Source organism: Periplaneta americana, chromosome 4, assembly GCF_040183065.1.
Source record: "Periplaneta americana isolate PAMFEO1 chromosome 4, P.americana_PAMFEO1_priV1, whole genome shotgun sequence".
Classification (NCBI taxonomy): Eukaryota; Metazoa; Arthropoda; class Insecta; order Blattodea; family Blattidae; genus Periplaneta; species Periplaneta americana.
Window position 1 is genome coordinate 32,930,359 of NC_091120.1, and position 24,460 is coordinate 32,954,818.

At 32.9% G+C, this 24,460-nt stretch overlaps 1 protein-coding gene across 5 annotated transcripts in view; it reads right to left on the reverse strand.

Annotated features, from left to right (window-relative positions):
• Synd (protein kinase C and casein kinase substrate in neurons protein Synd) overlaps positions 1–24,460 on the reverse strand; it is a 330,834-nt gene that overhangs the window by 9,082 nt on the left and 297,292 nt on the right. For 3 of the 5 annotated variants that reach the window (XM_069823135.1, XM_069823134.1, XM_069823136.1), the window contains exons 4-10: positions 19,332–19,520; positions 16,317–16,328; positions 13,212–13,438; positions 11,284–11,404; positions 7,721–7,822; positions 1,969–2,117; positions 367–521 (exon numbers count right to left, since the gene is read on the reverse strand). In XM_069823135.1, coding sequence (XP_069679236.1) covers positions 367–521; positions 1,969–2,117; positions 7,721–7,822; positions 11,284–11,404; positions 13,212–13,438; positions 16,317–16,328; positions 19,332–19,520 — 955 coding nt within the window. The remainder of the gene's footprint in view (positions 1–366; positions 522–1,968; positions 2,118–7,720; positions 7,823–11,283; positions 11,405–13,211; positions 13,439–16,316; positions 16,329–19,331; positions 19,521–24,460) is intronic. The other 2 variants (XM_069823138.1, XM_069823137.1) reach the window with 2 other exon arrangements.

Here is a 24,460-nt window from a genome sequence, read left to right on the forward strand (position 1 = left end):
CGCGATTATCTTGTTCTGGAAACAGGATTTAGCTCCTGATCGCGATCGGGACGGTGACACACTACAAACCCGATTGTGATTAGGTCGATAATCATGATTAGTGACTGTAGTCTGTCACCAGTATTACAGTAGTCTTTTGCATAATCTACAGGTAAATTCCGCGACAGGACTTAAACAAGTTTCGACCAATGCTTTTCAATTCTTCTCTACCCAACTACTTCACTGGTGCTAACGTAAAATGATGGTATATAAAGAAATGCAGACAACAAAGAAAGCTAATTAACGTCACATTAGTAATACGATCTGAACCTCTGGATATTTTTAACCCATCATATAACAAACAGATAAGACAGATTGTTTCTGTACCTTGTCTGAAACTGAGTTCGTCTGACTCTGCTCCATCGTAGTCATACAGTGCTTTGACAGGGACACCTGGCTCCCCTGTATCTACCAAAGCCTCTCCACCTTCTTCATCCCATTCTTCTTCTTCAAATGGGTTTGCTTCTGATCGGGTTCCATTCCTTAAGGATCATAAGGCATACAAATTATAAGTATGTTACACATATCTGCGAATGTGTGAGCAGAAAGCGAGGAACTGGAGAAGAGGAGTGCAAGAAAAATGTTCATTACTCACATCTATGATTAAAGAATATGGGCTATTCCATATGAAATCGATCAGTAAAAAACCTCGCATTTTTTTTATACTCTAATTTTTTCCCTATTTATACAAGGTGCTGAGGAGAGTGCATTTTCAAAAATATACTATCGAAAGTCAAACGGTTTTTGTATTGTTGAGCGACAAATTTTGTGTACTTTATAAAAACAACCTCTTTCAGCGCTCAGAACTCTGGACCCATTTACTGCAGAACATTGAACAGGAGCTCATTTTGAAGCTGACATTTGGTAGGTTATGTTAAGAAGTAATCCTTATTTTTATTGTACACAGAGAGACAGATAATCTGATTTTACTTACTTTTAGGCTTTCTGACAATTTGTAAAAATGTAAAAAATTATTGAGAAAAAACCTTGTATTATTAAGAGGGATTCGGCATTGTTTGCTTAGTGGTATGACAATAAGTTTCGAGGTATTAAATAGATTATTTTCACACGCCTGGACTTGAACGGCGCAGTACCGCACGCACTGGACGAGAGCTGAAGTTAAGCGAGCGTTGGGCGTCATTTTACTCCTGTGTTTATGAAAACCTGTGATAAAGCTAGCACAGCCATGCACTGCTAGACGACACATGACGTGTTTATGTCTCCTGGCCTTGCTTGTCTCGGCTAGCTCCCATCTCACAGTCAGCTGGTTAGTTCACGCACGTACTATTTATTTTCTTTATTTGATATTTTCAATACTTTCTTATCAACGTGCCATCAGTAAAAAAAATGTGTTTATTTGTACTTTCAATGCGGAATCTAACTATATATTTTTAAAATATTTTTTCCTAGGCAAAGGCGTCTTAATGAGGAGAAATCTAAATTTCTCCATTTCCATAAAAAGTAAGAAAATCTGTTTATATGTCAATATAAACTTTAATTTCTCAGCATCAAAATAAACCATGATTTTGATCATTGGGTGAAAGAGTTTCGGAGCTACAACAGTTTAAAGTTGCTAATTTTTATGAAAATACGGTAAATTTAAATATTTTTAATTTAAACACTATGAAGTTCTGATGCCTCAAACTTTGCACAAAGCATTGTATCACAGTTCTCTACGTACAAAAAAGTTTCATTGTATTTAGAAATTGTAAGGTCAATTTTCTCTATATTTCGGTCGATTTGAGATGGAATAGCTCATACATAGTACCGGTACCTACGTTAGGAAGCATAACAATGTAGTAATTAGAGAGTTACAGAATGGAGTTTAGAACCGGTTTATATTTGATCGATCAGAGCATAATGAGAAAATATAATATGCTTCATAATTAAACTTCACATATATACATCTAATAACTTCAATTAACTTACGTGATTGTCGAGGTTCTGTTTGCATTTTCCGTTTTCTCCTTTGCTTTCCCTGAATTGAGAGCTTCAGTTTTTGTATCTGTTGTTACATCAGTAGGTATCACTCTGGTAGTAGACTTTCTTGCAACTTTGTTGTTAACTGGTGGAAATTCCTTAAGAAAGAACATTTAATTGTCCATTAATTATTTAATATTTAGAATCATAAAGGACAAGTCGTTGGATAAAATTATGTTTCATATATAGACTACCACACATTACGAGTAGGCCTACATTTTAAAGAAACATTAATAGTCTACATTCAAAAGAATACGTATGAAGAGTAAATAAATAATGTTCCATTTAAGTTAGAGATTGATGACCAGAAGAGGTTATACTTATCTTATACTCGTAATTCATGTAAATTACATGCACAAATACAGGGACATCATTTTATTTTTACTAACATTTCTGATATTAACCTGGCTATACCTTTGGATCAACGGTTGCTACCCCCTTCCACGATGGAGTTCGATGGCGTAATATACAAACAATTCACTTTACTAGGTATAGGAGGGACGAAAAGTAGTTCATCCATTTACGTAAACTAGGAAATATCACGCTTTTGAGTTTGATAATTTTCATTAGGTTTTTGTTTAATCAAAATACAGTACAGTATTCACAATGAGTGTTTTTACTCACGAACTGATCTGTCCATGCGGACGTATTCATTATGCAGTGTACATTATACTGTCTACAGCACATTAGCATACAATATAGAGAATGAAGTTAAATTGAAAAATAATCATAATATGGATATTTAAACACATTTTTTTAAATGGTGGCGGTTCATTTCGATACAGGCTTCAGTTCTAATGTGTGTAATTCCAATTACCAGTTTCGTCCTTCGTACCAGCAACTCATGTAGAAATAATTCTGTACCTACTCTGTAAAAGAGTCCTTAAGTACTGTAAATTCAATCTTCACTTCTGCTCGATCCGAAAAGATAAAATTACTCATACATGCTATCTACTGTTCGTCCAAGTGGTTATGTTGCAGGATCGTAGAAAGGAGGGAAATCACGTGACAGTTAATTACTTAACGAGGCCCTTATATTTAAGTTATTTGAAACAGTTGTATGGGTATAATATTACGTAGATGTCCAATTCCTAACAGAAATTAATGTTCTCAGAAAAGAGCTAAGACAGCCCAGCCACTAGCTGGCGAATAAAAGCTGGAATGCGACATAGGCAAATGGACGACAGTACCTGTGCGAAAATGATTCAATATTGAAAGCTCTTTCATCACTGGAAAACGCGAACATATTTTTGGAACGTACTGTTTACTGTGACCGTAAGGCTACTGTGACTATATATGCGGTCTTGGATCTGTGTGGAGGATGGTTGAACTTCATTAGTAGAAGGGGTGGGAGTGAAGTACATTCAAAACCTCAGGTACAATAAAAATTGAAGTAAAAATAAAATGATGTCCCTGTACGAACCAGAATAAACATTATTCCACTCTTAAAAAAATTAGGCTACATATATTTTCTATTGCTGTATCTAACATAACATATTCATTACAAATTCTTTAGATTTCATCTACTGTTCACCTTATATTCGACATGTTAACTGATTTCAGTTTTCATAAACACATACTTTAATGTCTTAATCATATTAATGCCAATTTAACGGAATTATTCATGCAAAACTTGTATTATAAGTATGTTTCAGAACTAAAACTGTACAAAATTCTTTATAACCAGTGCTCAATGTTACACACATTACTGTCAAGCTCCATGCAGCATTACCATACATTACCTGACCCAAAACATAAAAACTCCAGTACAGTACCGGTATTTCTTTGAATTTAGTGAGTTAATGTACTGTAGTTGTCAAAGTAAACATTTTAAGTCTCGAGACAACATAGTAGTCTTCCTACTTTTAAATGATGAATTTGCACTTATTTTTGTAAGAGCATTCCAAAATATAATACTGAAAGAAATTATGACACACTACATACTCCCATACAAAATTAACAATAATTTTCAATTCCACTTTGAAGGTGGGCTAACCCTCCTGCATAGCCACAGGTTTTACTTTATTTGCTCTGCTTATCTGAGATTCTACATATATTATTATTCCCCACTAATGAAAGACACAGATATTTACAGATAACACGATAAATATACGATTTTCCCCATTAGTCTCCAAATTATCTAATGAAAACAGTCGTACCATGTTCAAAACGTACCGTACAACAAATATTCTGATCAACTGAGTGAGCCAGTTGACAATTGACTGCTATACAGCCCGGCATTGAGGGTAGTGAGCCAGGACAGAGGTTTTAGTACATGCATAAGCAAACAACTGTTCAGTAGAGTGTATTCTTTTGTGTGATACAGTTGAGCATTTCTAGCTTTTCTTTGTGTATAAGTGAATTCAGAATAAAGAGAGATGGCTTAATTTCAGCACACCATCCCACAGAGTTTTCAGCATGATTCATATGTGTTAAAGAGAGATGATGATGATGATGATGATGATGATGATGATAATAATAATAACAATAATAACAACAATAATAATAATAAAATAATGATAAAATAATAATAATAATAATAATAATAATAATAATAATAATACTTACTTACTTACAAATGGCTTTTAAGGAACCCGAAGGTTCATTGCCGCCCTCACATAAGCCCGCCATCGGTCCCTATCCTGTGCAAGATTAATCCAGTCTCTATCATCATATCCCACCTCCCTCAAATCCATTTTAATATTATCCTCCCATCTACGTCTCGGCCTCCCTAAAGGTCTTTTTCCCTCCGGTCTCCCAACTGACACTCTATATGCATTTCTGGATTCGCCCATACGTGCTACATTCCCTGCCCATCTCAAACGTCTGGATTTAATGTTGCTAATTATGTCAGGTGAAGAATACAATGCGTGCAGTTCTGCGTTGTGTAACTTTCTCCATTCTCCTGTAACTTCATCCCGCTTAGCCCCAAATATTTTCCTAAGCACCTTATTCTCAAACACCCTTAACCTATGTTCCTCTCTCAGAGTGAGAGTCCAAGTTTCACAACCATACAGAACAATCGGTAATATAACTGTTTTATAAATTCTAACTTTCAGATTTTTGGACAACAGAGTGGATGATAAGAGCTTCTCAACCGAATAATAACACGCATTTCCCATATTTATTCTGCGTTTAATTTCCTCTCGAGTGTCATTTATATTTGTTACTGTTGCTCCAAGATATTTGAATTTTTCCACTTCTTCAAAGGATAAATCTCCAATAATACTAATACTAATAATAATAATAATAATAATAATAATAATAATAAAATACTGTACGAGACTGAATTGTACTACTGTAATTGAGAATACTTGGAATAATACTGGCTTGTGACTGGAAATTTCCTACTACCAAACTGCTTTGGCGCATTTCACAATAAATGATTGTTTTGTATGATTCTGTGCAAAGGGTTAGAGCTGTGGATTTAATCGATTAATCGGATTGATTAATCAATTAATTTTTAAATCCGATTAACTGATCAAATGTATTTTATTCGATTAACCAAAATGATTAAAAATTCTCATGCGGTAAAGAACACAAAACTGCCTTGTGAAGTCTCTGTAGCACAAAATCTAGGTATCATTTGATGCGGTAAACTTTTAAGTTATGATCGATAGGTCATTAGTGTAAACAGATGTTCTTGTCTTCTTGCTTTAGAAAGCTAAAAGCAATAATAGACCTACTGCAAGTACAACTGAGCACAAATTCCTCCTTACACTAAATCCACAATTTGGAACATTTGGCCGATATCTACGGCTGACCACTAGGATCCAGAATACAAAACAATGATAAATTTAAAAATAAAGTACAATTTGATTTTGGAGAAACATGAGATGAAAGTACAATGAAGAATAATGAAAAGAAGGAAATAATATTATGTAGTGTTATACAAGTGATTGTGTAAAATGGATAGTGAATCTCTCAATACATTAGACAATTTTTGTTAATGTCCTCATTAGAAAATTTAAGAGAAAGGAAAATGGTTTTGGTTCTAGCGCCAAAAAGAAGTCCTTTCACTTCCCATGTATTAATATTCATTTTGTATTTCTCAATGAAGTGAGGAATACATCGATTGTAAATACACTTCTTTTCATCATTAACGTTATTGGCTTGTTGATCATCTTTCTCAAAACTGACAGTGGAGTCAAGAATGAGGCTTCTTTGATTCTGGCAATCGATAGCTATAATGTCTCAGCCAAGCAGTGCACTTCTTCGTAACTTCTTTGAGAATGTGGCTTAGCAATATTGTACTTTCACAAACTATGAAAAAGACATACCATTTATTGTATTTTATTTGCGGACATGTTGTACTTCGTCATGGATGGAAGTTTGCAATTGGGAAATGGTTAATGATCCGAGTAATGTAATTTCTTGGAACTGAATAATTTTGTCTCATCAACATGCAATTTGTCCATTAATTGTGTATAATTATTAAACTGTCAAAGCTCAGATTTCGGTGACTCTAGACAGTTAGTTCACTTTGAAAGACTGTGCATGATTGCTAGTGAGTCAGAGATCAATGTATTCAATGTTGTGTATTTTGTAACTTTAGTTACAAATAATTATGGCTTATGAACCGTTCTGTGAAAAACATGGTAAAAGTTTTGAATTTTAATTAAACAATTTTGAAAATGTGAGACAGAAAAAAGGATTTTTTTTTTTTCCAGAAATGTGAAAAATCGTTCAGTTATTGTGAAGCACAAGTAGTCTCCAATATCATCTTAAACATATCCACCCTTTGCAAGGATCTACTGTAGGCCTACATTTACTAATATTGCTACTTCCAGTTCATTTTCTCACTCAACGTTGGAGCACTTAATGATGAAGTCATAGAAATAAGTTAAAATATACCTGTAGGCAATTTTAATAATAAATTAATAAATAATAGATAAATAATCAAATAAAGACAAAAAAAGCATTTATTTTGTAAATTAGGCATTTATATTAAGAAAGGCAGAAAAGGGCAACATAAAACTGTGACGTTTCAATCACAAATGTATAATTCGTACAGATTTACTTTCAAAATGAAGATAGATTTAACACATTAAAAAAGGCATTCTACCAAAGTTTCGGTCTCTGATCATCAGTGTCAATTGCTCCTTCATAATTATATGCAATATATATCAATAAAATTAAATTTTTTTTGTAAAAATGTGTGTTCTGCTTTATAGCATATGACATTATTATATAATTACATTAGATGTTTTTGTTCAAATCTACAAACACGGTTTATATAATCAATTAAAATCTGATTAACTGGTAGATTAATGGATTAAAGATGTCTAGTTAACTGATCAATATTTTTTTTGTTGATTGAAGCTCTACTACAAGGTTCTCGAAGTTAAAACAGTATAAAATTTTTGTGATGCAGGAATTATGACCTGGTTATCCTGAACGGAAGGTTAAGTATGTACATCTTAAAATGTCTATATTTAATATAATTTGTTACAGAATCAGTTGCTATTGTGTAGCATTAAGGAGAATGTGAAGCTTGTATAACCTTCATGTACTGGCTAGTGCAGTGATTGCACAAATGGTGGTCGATTGCTGACTGGATCACTCACTAACTTATCCACACACATACAATACTTAAACTCAATTAAATGAACCAAGTAACTTAAATAATAATAACAATAACAAAAAGTTATTATTTACGAAATTATAACAGGAAAATAAAAAGAAAATAAAAGCAATTTACATGCACATCCTCTCCAACGGGACGCTGATTGATGAGCATGATGCCTGGGATGGCTTCCTTCGACCTGCCCTTGGCAATATCTCTGAACTCCTCTGTGTATTCCTACAAACACACAACATGCAGTCAGCATTGCATCTTCCTACCTGCGTCCACTCCGTTTGTTTATGGATTGCTCTCACACTCAATACAGGCTACATATGCATGCCATAACTACAAGACATAGTGTCATTCATAAAAAAAATCCAAAACACGTTACAGTTACACGAGACATTACTAAATGAAACTGAACGGAAAGTGTGTATTAACAAGCTAAATCGAACAGAAAGAAAAAATTTATAACTTAAAGAAAACTTTGGTTTTCTCAGTTCACGTTATTAGACTATTTAAAGCTATAAAAATGTAATTTTGAAACATGTTATTATGTAAATTGTTGAGCTGTAAATGTATAATCTCTAATTATTTTAACTACAATTCATATTGTCAGTAACATATAAATGCCAAACATATTAAACATACATACAGTAGAACTTGGTTATAGCGACCTCGTTTTGTGCGACACCTCGCCTATAACGTCAAATATTCTGTGGTCCCAACTAATTCCCCATAAGACATATGCTTTTCTACCTTGCTTAATATGATAAACGTATATGCGTCTACCTCGCATATAACGTCATTTTCAACCTCAGTTTGGAATACAATTTTCTAAGAACCAAGTATTTTGCTGAAATCTGGCAAATCCTTTACTGTTCCCTTCTATCATAGACCTCTGGAATGCAGGCAGATTCCCCACCCCATTGTAACCTGCCCGAATTCATGCGGTCAGTTTCGACAGGAAGATTTCACTAAGTACAAGCATTTTAACAAAGAAGTGAGTGACACTTTAAAAGCCATTAGAATTGTGAACATTTCTATGAAGCTAGAGGAGGGACTATGAAGCTAGGAGAAGGAGCAGTGAAATTGCAACTGAAATATTGAACATAGAATTTAATTTAGAAAGTGTGTATTGGACAAGTAGGAGACAACAAAGTAAAATGACTGATTACTCACTCCTTAGTAAAGTAGTTTGGTGAGTAATGAACAAACTGTTTTAATATAGAATACTGTATTTATAATTGTACGTGTATTTTATTGTGTTCATGGTATGTTTAAAAGTGAATACATAAATCTAAAATAAGCCTAATTATGTTTATTATTTTTCATTTTCCACCTCACTAGACTGATAATATGAATCCCGGTTACTACGACACTCGTTTATAACAACACAATTTTCAAGGTCCCTTGGATGTCGTTATAACAAAGTTCTACTGTATTTCCATTTTTTAAATGAATTTCTCAAAATTACAAAGCCATTAATCGTCATGAGAATCTATACTCACAGCAACTAATATCGTACATGTTCATGGTATTAACAAATTCTCGTAATTTTCAATATAATTTTTTTTTTCGTTCCGATAAGTATTGTACAACAAATTCCTTTACAATATTCCGTCTTTACTTATCATTAGGTGATTCCATTAATATAATAATAAATAATAATAAATCGGGCTAAGCCCAATTTATTATTATTTATTATTATATTACAACTTGCTTATCGGAGAATCACACAAAATGAAAAGATTCCATTAATGTTACACTTTCTTATACATTTCTATATTAGGACTAACGTTTTCGCTTTCATTCAAGCATCTACAGGTTCTTATTATTGCTATTTATAATGAACACTATGTTGACGATCTAATTTAGTTGTAGGCGATCCAGTATCGAATAATATGTTTTTTAAGTCAATACTGTATATTCATTCGTATATCGTCGTTATTCCTGCAATAACTCCTATGTGCAAAATATAAAACTGTTCCGAAGGAAGAAAAACACATTTGTTCATTATATGGCAGTAGTACATAGCAGGTTGTGAATTCTTACATTTTCGAAAGAAAGAATTATGATTACATATAGGAGATTTCATTATTTGCTGTATCACTATTTAAGCTATTTAATAGAGCAAAAATCTGAAAATCGATAAATACGTCACATAGGAGTCACTGCAGGAATGACGACAATATGTATATTAAATTTTAGTAGAATAGACACAGCAGTAACAACAGGAAATTTAACGCATTGTTGTGCAGAGTTAGATTGAGTATATAATATAAAATGTAAGCTATAGATAAACTTTGAACAATAAAGTAATGCAAGTTCTGTTATATTCATGCTTTAAAATCAAGAATGATGAGCAATACTTGAGACAAGCATTCTCACATATTATGTACAATACATATTTTATAGTGAAATTTGTAGTATGTTGAGTGTGCTCCCCTCTATCAAGAGGAAAGAGCATTAAGGACAACCAATGAAGAGTGGAAATGCTTTACAAAAATCAAGAGAAGATGCACCGAATCTTTTATCACGTGGTAACAGATAGGTTATAAGATTTTATTACATTATTACACCTACAAATTTAAGTTCATAGTTACACAAACTGAAACCTTTACAGATTTCACTGTTTGTGTTAGTAATGCATTTATGAAGACTTCCCATATAATATATGTCGCTACAATAGTACATTATGCAACGAGCCTATAATAGTAGTAATTAAGACGCGAGTATGTTTGTTTATGAAACTCGCTTGCGCTCGTTTCATAATTTTCATACGAGCGTCTTAATTACCATTACAGGCAAGTTTCATACGACTTTTTATGCTCGACAATATTTCTAACTTGAAATTATTCATAAGTATTCATGTTATGGTTATCGAAGCGAGGAGCGGAACTGACCTTCTAAATTGTGAGATGTGCGCAGACGCGAAAGTATTGATTTTTTCCGAGGAACGAATGTCATTGACCTTGATATAATCTAGAGAATAACATGAACATTAGTCTTGATATAACGTGGAAATTGATTTAGAATTGAAAAACGAGATGACAAACTGAATTTATTTCAATATTATTTACAATTAACGCTAATTATTATAGTAACAGAACATAACCTTCTGCGACAGTATTGGATTTCCAGCCTCCGTGACTTTTTGCTAGTTGTCTTTCGATTGCATATCCGAGAATAATCGATACTTGCGCTTTTATAATGGTACAATGGTGATTTCTCATTGGCTGAACAACTGAACTATAACGAATAGGTGTACTTTAATGAGGTGCATTAAAGGGCTACTACCAGGTGTATAATTACTACATTTCGGCATGGTCGAGCATAAAAACAAGTAGAAGGTAATAATATTTCATGGAATCTCGTTACACGGAGTAAACTGATACTCTTTGAGAGGAATACAGACAATGTATCTTAAACTGATCTGGGAAAGAAGAAAGGTGTTATTTTGAACTCCCTGCACGTTCCAGCAATGTAATTTGAAACAGCTTAATTAAACGAAATGATACACAAATTAGATTACAGAAAACATAATACGTGGATTGGTACAACTTAATTGTGCTCATGCACACAAATCACAATGCCGTACATAAAACTTGCCAACTTTGAACAAAAATACATCAATAGCAAACAGCAAACATAAACGCAAGCTGAAGTGTTAATATTCTTAACAAGCAGCCACTTACTTCGAAGTACGGCCAGTTCATGGCCATGTTAACTCCATGTGTATTGGACCACCATTTCAGATCTTTCTCATGATCTGCGTTGTTTACCGTATGATAGAACTCTTCATATATTTGTGGAAGACTGCAACAGAAATTTAAAAAATCAGCCACGAAGATAATACATACTTTCTCATTATGAGTTTAATCATATTGTAATGCCATTATAGGCCATTCGTTATCTCATGAAACCAAATGCATGCATGTACAGTAGCACATAGTAACAACCATACGGTATGAGAAAGTGAGCTAGAAGCAGAAGCGTAGTGAGAAAGGAAGCTTCCCAGTCCACTTTCTTCTTCCCATTATGCGCAAGCAGGTTTTGCAAGATAACGAATGACCTATACTATTTTCATTTTCTTTTATTGAACTACATATTATTTAGTGTATCTAAATGAAACCATTTAATATGCATTCTAAATAAAATTAAGTTTTTTTTCATTAGTTTACTTTATGATGCTTTATCAACTGCAAATGGTTATCTAGTGTCTGAGTAAAATGGACAAGATAAAGTTAATCCTGGAAGACACTTGTTTTCATTTAAAAATTGTGTGATTTAAGGGGAGAGGATGGTATTTTTTAAAACTTTTTTCCTATTTGGTGTAAAATGTTAATTTTTTGTATATAGAGAGCTCATAGCTGTGGCAACTCAACCAAATAAAAATATTTGAAAAAAAAATATATATATATTTGGGGGCCCAAATTTGGAAAGAATGTACTCAATGCAGGATTGTACTAAAACCGATATATCTAAACCGTTTTTAAAGATAGATTCAAACAGTTTTTTGCAATGTATTTGCAAAAGCATGTTATACAAACTGTCTGTAACAGAATTTTGATATTAGTCCCTAAGTTTGTAAAGTAAACAATTAAAATTTAATAACAATTTTCTTATTTCCTTTCTTGCAAACAAACGGGCGTATTTTTAAAATGAAATCAATTAACAAAATTCTGTTACAGAGAAAAGTTTCCTAATAGTCTAAAGAATGTGTGTTTTCTAAATTCCATGCATGCAGCTCAGAAATTATATCCATTTGTGTCTCGCAATGTAGCAAAAAAAATGAAGTTACTGGAAACCGATAAAAGCGGGCGTGTGATTTAAAAATCCATAGCGCAGGAAGTTTAAAAATGACGTCTCAACATCCGATAAGGGCACAAATACCCACAAAATGTTATGCAATGCATTCCACACATATCAAAGGGTATTTTAAAGATTTTTTTTTTTAATTTAATTTACTAGGAACAACAATAAAAGTGGGCGAGTGATTTAAAAATCCATAATGCAGGAAGTTTAAAAATGGCAACTTAACATCCGATAAGGGCACAAATACCCACAAAATGTTATGCTATGCATTCCACACATATCACAGAGTATTCTAAATAATTTTTTTTTTTAATTTACTCATTTTTCATCAAAAATACCATCCTCTCCCCTTAAGTGTCTGTGTATTATATATAGTGTAAATTTACATAAAATAACTGTATGTACGTAGGTGTACTCTAAAATCATTTACAATAGTATTTTTAATTAAAAATCTTCATTCTTCCTGTGATTTATCGTAACTCATTTAGCTATATTCCCATCTTCCTCTACTTTACATCACATCACATCACAACTATTTGATATAAGAAATATAGAGTATTCCTATGCAGACCAGTTCCAAGTAGTCATGTTCCACTGGTTTATATGACAGTAGTGTCGAATGCCTATTCCAATGAAAATGGTAGAGGGTGGAGGGGATGGGTCTGCATATGGAAGCATGTACGGGCCTGTCCATATGCCGCATGTGACCACTTACCGTCTACCAACAAATTTTGTTAGGCAGAGACAGGAGAGGGACCAGTCTACATAAGAACACCCTGTATTTAATGATGAGAGTTGATGAACTTACACTGGATCTTGCGAAATGTTGAGACACTTGTGAATATTAAACATAATTTCCTTGAAGAACTGCAACCTTTGTGCTTCCATATCTTGGCACTTATCAAACACAACAGACATGTCCTCCATATATTTAGGGTTGTAGCTATTTATCTCGTCTAAAGCTGCCTCGTATTTCTCTTTCGCTTTCTGAACGTCTTCTTTAGATTTCTGGACTCTATCTTGCATTTTCTTCACCTAAAATAAAATATTCAAAATTAAACATTCATACAAGAACAATAATTTTAATTTTTAAATACTACAAATGATTAGGAGCAGTGATTTTTCACAAGAGTAATAAAGTGCGAAATGACTGTAAAGGATCGTGTTTTTTCACGACCTGTATCACCCTTTTTAATGTATTTTGAATATGCGATAAAAGGCAAAATTTGTACTAAATTATGATGCGAAACAGAGATTTTTCAAATAAAATTTATCTTACATATTAGTTACATTTTAAAATTGGTTTATTTTACGACGCTTTATCAACTGCGATGATTATCTAGCATCAGAATGGTGCAATGAAGATGATGTCAACAAAATTAGTCCAGGTTCATTGCTGAAAGTTACCCAGCTCTTAATGGATTGAAGTAAAACCCTGGGAAAAACTCAACCAGGATTTGAACCCGGGCCCACTCGTTTCATGGTCTGACATGCTAACCATTACTTCACAAGTTACATTTATATTCATTTCTTTCTTCTCAAAAAAACTATACTGAGGAGATTATGCAGCCTGGATTTATGTTTTACTTCTGTCACCATGAAGAGGAATTTGACTGTCTGGAGGAAAAGTTTGTATCTATTCTTTTCTCTTTCTAAAAGGGACGGACAACTTTTGGAGAGGAAGGTGGGATATAATGATAGAGACTGGATTAATCTTGCACAGGATAGGGAGCAATGGTGGGCTTATGTGAGGGCGGCAATGAACCTCCAGGTTCCTTAAAAGCCATTTGTAAATAAGTAAGTAAGTATCACTTGTGAGGTTCAGACCTGTCTTTGAACAGCTGACTAAAGAATGACAATTTAATTGTAAGTGATAAGAGAATACGAATGTCAAAACAAAACGTACAAATTTTAATATACTGTTACTAATTTAAAATTTTAATATTTTACCTAGTTACCGGTATATGTAACTTTAAGTTTTTGACAATGTCAGAAACTTGTATACAAGTCTATTGACAAGTAAAAAAATTAATACTAAATACTGAAGTGTGTTCCATGATTTCTTTCAATGGTGTCGCTGATTTATGAACATGAATGAGTATCTTTATGTTATGATTTTAATTCCACATTGACATTTTCAAAAAACATTGTTTATTTTCCTATATTAACCTTTAGTCCAAGTTTTCTTTCAGAATGCTACAAATTGCTAAATGTTATAATCAAAACGCTAAATTTATTTCAAATTGCTAAAAATCACCACCCCTAATAATGTTTGTTTATTAGTCTGACCTTTTCCAAGTTCTATTTTTAAAATGTTATGCTAATTCTATTTACTTTCGACGTGATCACAATTTAGCCCACAGATGAATGAAAAATTGTATAATAATTATTAAATTAATCAAATATGTCAGTAAAATATATGTAATATGAATATAGAATGAAATTTTTTCCATGTAATTAACTCTCTTAATAAAGTAGAAAATATGTAACGTATTACAAGAGTAACAACTTTATATAAAAAAGAAATCTGTTGCTTTTGCATTAAAAATATGTACACTGAATAACTTTATGATATCTTTACTATATTAACTTTTGCAATTTACCTGGTTATGAAGTGGTATTCTTCATTGTTCGAAGCCTAGTGAAGGTCTGGCGCTGTCTTCTGGTTTCCTGTTGTGTGTGAGGTGTGTTTATGTGTTTTGATATTCAGTTGAGTGTTCAGGATGTGATGTATGTATGTCTTTGTTAAAATGTTATGTTTTATTTAATGATGCTCGCAACTATAGAGGTTATATCAGCTCGCTGGATGTGGCAGAATTTTGTCCCGCAGGAGTTCTTTTACATGCCAGTAAATCTACTGACATGAGCCTGTCGCATTTAAGTGTGCATCGACCTGGCCCGAGATCGAACCCGCAACCTTGGGCATAGAAGGCCAGCGCTATACCAACTCACCAACCAGGTCGACTGTATGTCTTTGTATATTTATAAATTTCATATTGTTCTAGGGTGTTAAATTTCTGGTTTTTTTTCGTTGGATGTGTAGTATTTTCATGTCAGTGTCATTCCAGTCTGTCCAATGAAGGATACCACTTCAAAAGTAGTCAGCCAGGTAAATTGCAAAAGTTAACACAGTAAAAAATCATAAAGTTATTCATTGATTGTAAGTGTTAAAAGAGTTACCGAACAATGAATAATAAAAATATATACATAATTAATACACTTGAAAAGTGATCTGAATGTCCTTTGCTACGTACAGAAAATCAACCTCCGATAATAATGATTCATTTAAATGAATTTGTTCTAGAATTAATTCCTTCTTTGCTCATTTTTGCGAGTTCCCTGTCCCACGTAGTACAAGTTTGCAGGCAAGGACTGTGAACAACTTCATTCAGAAGGTATCTATCTTTCTGGTGGGTAAAATTATTTATTGATAGCTGGATTAAATAATAAAAGACTGTTTAAATGTGTAAAGAGAATAATAAAGTTGTTAATTTGAAATGTTTATTAATCTCAAGCTTTATTTATATTTCTACTCAACAGTGGCTTTTAAAATTGCGTTAATTCGTTGCATTAAAATCATTCATTTAAGCATGCCACAAGTTCTTTATGACTCATATACTTCAAAGTAACTTGCCACAACTACAGATTCTACGAAGTGGCTAACCTTGACAAGGCAATCTACGAAGTTATCAGAATAAGTTATTTTAGGAAACTTGTCACTTCAAAAGAAACCTGTTTCAAGCGTAACTATCATGCCTCAAGCAATATGGTTAGGTTTTATGAACATTTGGGAAAATTCAAGTTAGAATTTATTACTACGTATTAATACAGTTTGCTATTAGTCAAAGAAAATTTAAAGAAGTAACAAATGTTAGTTATGTTACTCGTTAGCTGATATGACTAATTTGCTTACCAAAGCTGCTTTCTGTAATAGAATAAAAATTTTAAATGTTGAAAACTACAAATTATACATTAAACAAACAATTGTTTAAATACTAATATAAACTAATATAGCCTATACATATTGCTTTCATACAACAATAATAATGAGCTATTTAAGAGTAACTCCACAGCATAATAATTATAATATGGTATAATGAAGTCCAACAAGCTAATGTATTTTAAAAATTTCACTCTTCTTGCTTTCGAATGGGTAACTTGCATCAGGATCTTCATTTAACCCTCCTGCTACTAAGGGGGGTAATAGGATTACGTCACTGATGGTTTTTGAGTACTGTTTCCATTTTTCTCCATATTTATTTTTGAAATTCCATGTATTTGTCAGTTATATGTCTACTAACATTCTGAAATAAGACTAACATAAATAATTTATCTACTTTAAGAAGTAATTCGCTTTGTTCATGTGGGGTAATTTTGTTACCCCCCTGGGAAGTCTGTCATTAAAATTCCAGAATATGAAATTCAATCTGTAGCTTAATTTTTTTCATTTCCGTTTGTCCGGTTCCAAATTATTTTCTTTTGTTTACAATTTTTATTTTTTTCTATTCCTATGTGTTATGATTATTCTAAAAGCGAGTTTGTTAAAAATAATTATTAGTGAAGCATTTTTTGTGGTATTCGAACTAAAATTTGTTTTATTGGGTTTATTTTTATTTATGTATTTTTAGAATTTTTTTATACACTTTTTACAATTCTATTTTATTATAAACACATGTTTTGAAGATGTTCATGGTTGCATAGATTCTAATCCAAAATTTAAATTTCAACAAATAAATCAATGATTTCCCATTTATGTTATAGTACTGTGACATTCATAGCTTGTAGCTGTGTTTTCCACTATGTGAAAACTATATAGCATTGTCTTGAAATGGAAGGAAGGGAATTTTAAATTTACTGTATAGTGGAATGTTATTTTATAGCATCACCAGTAACATACCGGTACCTAAAGGTCTTTAATTTTAATATACGTTTTCAACAATATCGAACGGAACTTCTGAACCACTGTGTATTTTAAAAAATTGCCCGATTATTTTGTATTTTTAAAAATAGCCCGATTATTTTACATTTTAACATCTTCTGGAGGTCTAAAGTCAATAATACGTAAATTGTTAAACATCCCAAATGCTTAACAATGATCGGTATATGATTTTGATAGGGATAATTGTATTATCTCCCTTGGTATTAGTAAGTTATAATAAACCTTCGTAGCAGGAGGGTTAAAAGTAAATTTTTGATGAAAGGTAAGTAGGTATGAAATCGTATACGACAATATAGGTGTGGAATAACAAAACCAGAGAAGTCGTTATTTTGCATATAAATAATCCTGTTTTTGCCATTACGTCGTAAGAACGACTGAGTCAACTACTTCACTTAAAAATAAATATAACATTATGTACTAAACATCAGTATTCATGTCTGTCAAGAATATACATTCACTATAGACATTTCAGCCAGAATTACACAACGATCTTAAGAAACAATAGGCCTACTTTCTCACATTATAGATTTATTAATTTGTCTTACAGAATAATATCTGTGATATTGACAATTAATATTTGAGGAGAAAAATTCGCTCCAGAGCCGGGGATCGAACCCGGGTCCTTGGTTCTACGTACCAAGCGCTCTGACCACTGAGCTACGCCGAATTCAATCCACAGCACAGGACCGAACCCTCCTCCTTCAATGTTTCCCTTTGTGGCCTGACTCCAAGTTAGGCGTATATGTTGACGTATATGTCCAATGTCAACTGCCATTATACTAGGAGCGCACTCAGGTGAGTGACTTGTTTGGCAGGGATTCTGCAGTTACATGCCAGGAATCTGTACAAATATATGCACTGCAGCTATGAGAATATTATAGATTTATTAATTTATCCTACAGAATAATATCTGTGATATTGACAATTAATATTTGAGGAGAAAAATTCGCTCTGGAGCCGGGGATCGAACCCGGGTCCTTGGTTCGGTCCGGTGCTGTGGATTGAATTCGGCGTAGCTCAGTAGTCAGAGCGCTTGGTACGTAGAACCAAAGACCCGGGTTCGATCCCCGGCTCCGGAGCGAATTTTTCTCCTCAAATATTAATTGTCTACTTTCTCATATTTATTATTAATATTTTAAGTGACGATCCTATGTAATGCATACTCCTTCCAAGGACAAAACAAAATTCAACACTACATCTATGCATAATACAGACGTGGACAAATTATTAACAAAATTGACGATTTTTATGATAATTCTGTTTACAAAATTTGACTTTTCAACTTACACTACAGTTGACAATTTTTCATATTTCTATCATTATAGTTGACAGAAAAATGCAAAAATGTCGACTGTAGTTTAAATTGAAGAGCCATTTTTTGTAAGAATATATAACAAAAATCTTCAATTTTGCTAAAAATTTGTAAATATGCAAAAATGTCAACTGCAGTCTAAATTGAAGAGTCAAATTTTGTCAAAATATAAAATAAAAACCTTTAGTTTTGCTAATAATTTGGAAATATCCAAAATGTGAACTGTAGTCCAAGTTGAAGAGTCGAATTTGGTAAAAATAAGTATAGAGTAAAAAATCTTCAGTTTTACTAATAATTTGTAAATATGCAAAAATATCAAATGTAGCCCTAATTGAAGAGTCAGAATTTCTAAAAATATACAATACAAATCTTCAATTTTGCTAATAATTTGGAAATACGCAAAAATATCAACTGCAGTCTGAATTGAAGAATCATAGTTTGTAAAAATATGTAATAAAAATCTTCAATTTTGCTAATAATCTGTCCACGTCTGTACTTCCAAGGACAAGGCGAAACTGAACACTGCATTTATGGTCCTTGAGTTTGACAAAGCACTGAAATAATAAAAGATAATCCAACTTTCACTGCAATGTTCTGATGTCGCGAAATATATTACATTAGCTCTTATCTGTTATAAGTCACAGTTTATTATTATATAAGTGTAGTAAGATACATACCTGGTCGGGTGAGAGCGAACTGTCTGCTGACGCATTTCGTTCTTGATTGGAGGCAGACTTCTCAGTTTTACACGCAGTGTGATAGTCCACTTTGGTTTTATTCACCTTCGCTAACAGTTTTGCCCATGGTTTCTGTGCTTTCTTAAATGAATCTTCCATTTCTTTCCTTTCTTTTATTTGTATCATCGACTGCAAAATAAAAGAATTAGAGGTTACAAACCACTATTTTATACACATATTTACACTATTTAACTCGAAATACATCAACTTTTGAGTGGGGTGTGGACACATTTATGAACTAACTGAAAGTATTATAATAACTCTGCAAAATTATATAGATTCTCATTAAAACAAAAATCGATAATAAACTGATATTTAACAAACTATAATAAAAAAATTAAATAAGCTGCCGACACCACCACGAGAGATGACCGAAAGAATTGACAGATACGTTCCTAGGCACAAATGTTATGGCATCAGACTTACAAACAAGGAAAGGACTGGGGAGGGTTCAGAGATACGGAAATTATAGAAAATATCTACAACTTATTTCAATTAGTTTATTAAAAACAACATAATTAAACAACTTTTAATAACCATATTTTATACATAGGGGCCTGATTTTTTAGTGAAATAAAACTCCTGATTTTGGTGCTATATACGATTCTTTTTCGGTGGGCATTTCGTAAGATAAATATCCATTTTAACGCATATTTCTCATTATCAAATTTTATTTATGATGCCTAAGTGCTTAAAATTTTACGTACACAATAAACACAATAGGACATTCTCAGTATTTCAAATACATCCCAAAAATACGCACCTAGCATAGTTTCAACATTATCAGCATAAAGGGTTGTACGACAAACTAAGTATTTCGGTGTGTACAGGTTGTAAAATAATAATGTTAAACACACAGAAAACCAAGAGATATGAACACTACCAAGAGGCAGAAAAATTAACTATCGTAACAGCCCGCGACATACAAGCATTTAGACTGAGCTCAAAAAGCTTAATTAATTTTTATTCCCATAACTATTTTCAAGATTCTGAGGAAATATGAACTAAACATAGCATCCAGGCAGGGGGGAAAATAGAAATAAAGACTAGAAGCGTACTGAATCAAGTTTTTTTTTTTGGGGGGGGGGGTATATTTCGTAATAAAAGGCTTTATTTAGCTTACTTATGGCAAATGTTAAAGTGTCCTTTCTATTGCATAGCGTTGCCTCAAAGCAACACATTACTTCTTATTTTTTTATTTTTTCTGTGCGATGTTTATACGCTTTCTGTTGCTCTGAGGCAACGGTCTGAAGTTAGCAACGAAGACATAGTCGAAGAAAATTTAAGAAGTTGGTATCACTGAGTCTATGGCGCCAATAAAACAGCTGAACATTATTTGAGAAAAAAAATAATAACTCATGCAGTAGACTGTAGAAGGCTAAGGCAAAATACCGCTAACAATGACAAATCAGGCCCCTAATTATATACAATCAAAATACAGTTTATAAACTGATAGGCTATATACAAGATACGTGAGACAGGACCGGGTTGTGCAATAAGTTTAAAAAATGGGGAAGTTGGAACCTGTGAACTTCCAGTGCTGGATGAGTGTTCTAACACAGTAATCACAAAATGAGTGTTCACTTTGTCACACCTTTAGAGCACCATCACACTGGTCGCTTTAACAGCTTTAGAAATAATACATGCTGTTCAAATAATCCCCTGAAGCTAAAACATCACAGGACTGGACCTGTGTATCATATGTTACAGGGTATCATGCCACTGTACCTGAATCCACCCGGGCAAATCTGTGCCCGTTCTGCGCTGCACGGGAGCAAATCAAAATTACAGTAGCATGATATCATCACAATGTACACAGTTTTCTATACATATGCTAAAACAGCACCAACAATCAACAAGTTGCAGGCTACTAACATGTCTATTAGTCCAAGCAGGAGATACACGTATACTGCAGAATGTTTTGTCTTCGTCACCACGTAGACTTTATGTTGCAAAGTCTGGGTAATTAGACCATATTGCGGAGAAAACTGTCTAATATTTCGGAACAGATTGGTCAGATTTTCAGTGAAGTAACAAATTTAATGTGTCTCATGTGTAGGGCTAGGATTTTGATGACATATAAATTATAAAAAAATGTCCTAAAAACAATGCATTTATGACCTAAAAATCTTTCAAAAATGCCCTTAAAAATACCTAAAAATTGATCTTACATAATTGGCTTAGTAGGAAAAGAGGTTTTGTACTACTTAATATTTAGACTAGTAATTAAATTAAATTCTAGTACGTAATTTTTTCTACGTAGCACACTTTAATTACATTATTTTACCTTATGTAGTATCATGTAGCCCATCACAAGGCCACTCTTATCCGGAATTAGTAGGCATAGAAAAGTCTATATTGAAGGGGTGGTTTGACTGATCCATTACAGGGGGTATACTATGTTAAAATGGCAATATTTGTGTTGAAAAACGATTAAAATATTATGCAAAATAATGGATATTAATGGACAAAATATATAGAGAAAATATCAAAGGACATAAATATTATTTTACATTAAAAATGGCGGTTTATGGCCAAAATTAAATGAAAATACCTCAAAAATGACCGAATAAAACAAAAGAAGCTCTTATGAACCGAAACAGGCAAAAAATGTCCTAACAAATATGTCTTAAAAACATTCAGTTTATCACATAACATATAAATACTAAATCAGCTATGTTTCTGGCTTACTAGAAAAAAGATGCAATTTCATCAAAATCCTAGCCCTGCTCATGTGTTTCACAAGCACTATTGTACACATTTTGATTACCCAACTCCGCAAACAGCATTTTGAGACAATTTTCTAAGCAATATGGTACGGTACAACACCAAAAATTCTCCAACATGGTATCAGCAAGAGACTGGACTATTTCAATTCTTCCATTAAGAAAATGGGACTAATCCAGACAAATATCATTCTACTGCATGATATGCAACATAATAAACATAATTTTTTAATGCACAAGCTAAGTAGCATTGTCGTCCTATTGTCAATGGACATGCTATATAGGCCACAACTCGTAGCTTTATGAAAAGGATGCACGTGGTGTAAGGAGATATGCTGCAATTAAATATAGTATATGTAATACACAGGGTATTTCAGTAGGAATAGTAAATATTTTAGGGATTGTAGCATGGACTATGAGTAAAAAAAATTCATGTAAACATGTGTTCGATTTTTAATGGGTGCGCAGATACAGCTGTTTTGAATGTTAAGCACATCAAATCTTACAAGTGGCAAGAAAGAAAGACAAATTACCGGTATTGGTTACATTTATTGCTTATTTACATTGTATAAATAGATTTCAACAGCTGTTCAAAGTAATGGTTAAAAAATTTCACCACCAGCTTCAATGTACTTTTCCATTCTGTTGACAACAGTAAGTGATGCTCTTCTGAGGGCAATTCGTGCTTTGTGTTTACTTCGATTTAGTACACTTCTTTCATCTATCCCCACAGATAAAAATCGATAGGAGTAAGGTCTCCAGCATCCAATGCACGTGACCACTGCGGCCAATCGTTCGGGAACTGTGAGATTTAAGATGGTGTCACCTAACAGAGAAAATGTACAGGTGCTCTGTCATGCTGGAAGAACATGCCCATCCTTGTAGCCAAGGAAACTTCCTGCATTGACTGTAACTTGCTGCAACACTTGTAATACCCAACAGAATAAAAAGTAGCGCTGTTGATCGATCAAAATATTTAATCGATTAACTATTTGAATTTAATCGATTAATCGAGTTTTGATCGAGTTGAAAAGATGTTTTAATATACTGTAATACACAATTATTGTTAAATTTAACATATTTATTATTATGAGACTTATAACTTATTGGTAAATTTCTCCGAAATTTTTGAGATAAACATAAATAGCAAAAAGTATGAAGACTCACCTAGTTAATACTGCTTCATCCATGATTTTAAACATGTGAGTGCATTCACATGCTCCGAATTAAGTGCCGCTGTACATTTAGTAACAATGTTTCCTTCATCATTAAATATGAAATAACTTTTTTTTTCTATGAAGCACTTCTCCATGATCGTTCAATTTAAATCCAAACGTTTCACCGAGTTTACCTCTCAAATTCTCATATGACACAATGGAGTTCACTATTTTCACAGACTACAGAAAACTGATTTTTTTTTTCTTTATCAAACTAAACACACAACCTTCATATACAAACTCAGTACAGAAACTGCAACTGCAAAAGTACAGTGGTCGAAGCAAAAGAATGCCCTACTGTAATCGAACTATCAGATTTTAGAAAGAGAAGAAGATAGTTACTCTCTTACTTGCACACTAGGAAGATGAGCTGACAACAAGGTGGAAGTTTTCTTAGAAAACATAAAACTTGATTTCGCATTGTGTTTCAACTTTCAATAGAGGTAGACTAGTCACTGTCCTCATATCTCCATCTCTTTCTGAAGTGTTTGTGCAAAGATTTTCCCTACGCTACTGGTTTACAGTTAGAATATAACAGTACTATTGTGCTTTTAAGTAAGCAATTTCCAAGAGAGAAATACTGTCGGAATTTTTAGTATGAGTTTGTATTAACAAAATAATGATTAATATCAAGAACAACCGATTAATTTTAGTGAACTCGATTATTCGATTAAATATTTTTGATCGATTAATTTTACAACAGAAATTGATCGATTAATCGATTAAATCCCACAACACTAATAAAAACACAACTACAATCACACGTTATTAAGAGTGCTAAGTGCTTGTCATCTGTTTCTGACTTGTGTACACATCGAATCTGTACAGGCTAACTACACCCATTGTGAACAATGCCACTACTCGTAAGGCTTGTTACATGTAACATTCAAACAACTCTATCTCCACACCCACTGAAAATTGGACACATGTTTATATGAACTTTCTCACTCAGAATATTTCATGCTACCACCTCCTGAATCACCCTGTGGGAAGAGCTGGATATATTAATAAATTATTGTATAAAATAAGTCTACAAATTAGGGCATATATAAAGATAAATAATATTTAAATAGGTATCTATTTATTCATACTTTTCGGCTAGCTTGTCTACACATCTATAAGTTAC